Source organism: Geospiza fortis, unplaced genomic scaffold (assembly GCF_000277835.1).
Source record: "Geospiza fortis unplaced genomic scaffold, GeoFor_1.0 scaffold450, whole genome shotgun sequence".
Classification (NCBI taxonomy): domain Eukaryota; kingdom Metazoa; phylum Chordata; class Aves; order Passeriformes; family Thraupidae; genus Geospiza; species Geospiza fortis.
In genome coordinates, this window is record NW_005054416.1 from 2306358 (window position 1) to 2306570 (window position 213).

At 57.3% G+C, this 213-nt stretch overlaps 1 protein-coding gene across 1 annotated transcript in view; it reads right to left on the minus strand.

Annotated features, from left to right (window-relative positions):
* The window catches only part of DAGLA (diacylglycerol lipase alpha), a 27704-nt gene extending 27497 nt beyond the window's left edge, over nt 1-207 (minus strand). The window contains 1 exon segment of the mRNA XM_005426498.2: nt 95-207. Within this exon segment, the coding sequence (XP_005426555.1) occupies nt 95-189 (95 nt within the window). The 5' untranslated portion in view covers nt 190-207.
* Between the last annotated feature and the right edge of the window lie 6 nt (nt 208-213).

A 213-nucleotide genomic window follows, 5' to 3' on the forward strand; every position in this document is an offset into this window, starting at 1 on the left:
GTGTAGAAGCGCAGGGAGAATTTCCAGCCATGCCAGAAATAGCCAGAAGAATTCCTGGGTGAATTCCAAGCATCCTTGTGCCCTTCTCACTTACCAGGTGGTGTGAAGGAGGAAGAGGAAGACGGCTGGCAGAACCAGGTCATCGCTGCCCACAGACCAGCGCCGGCGGAACACGACAATCCCTGGCATGGCTGGCGGGTCCCGGGAAGTTCA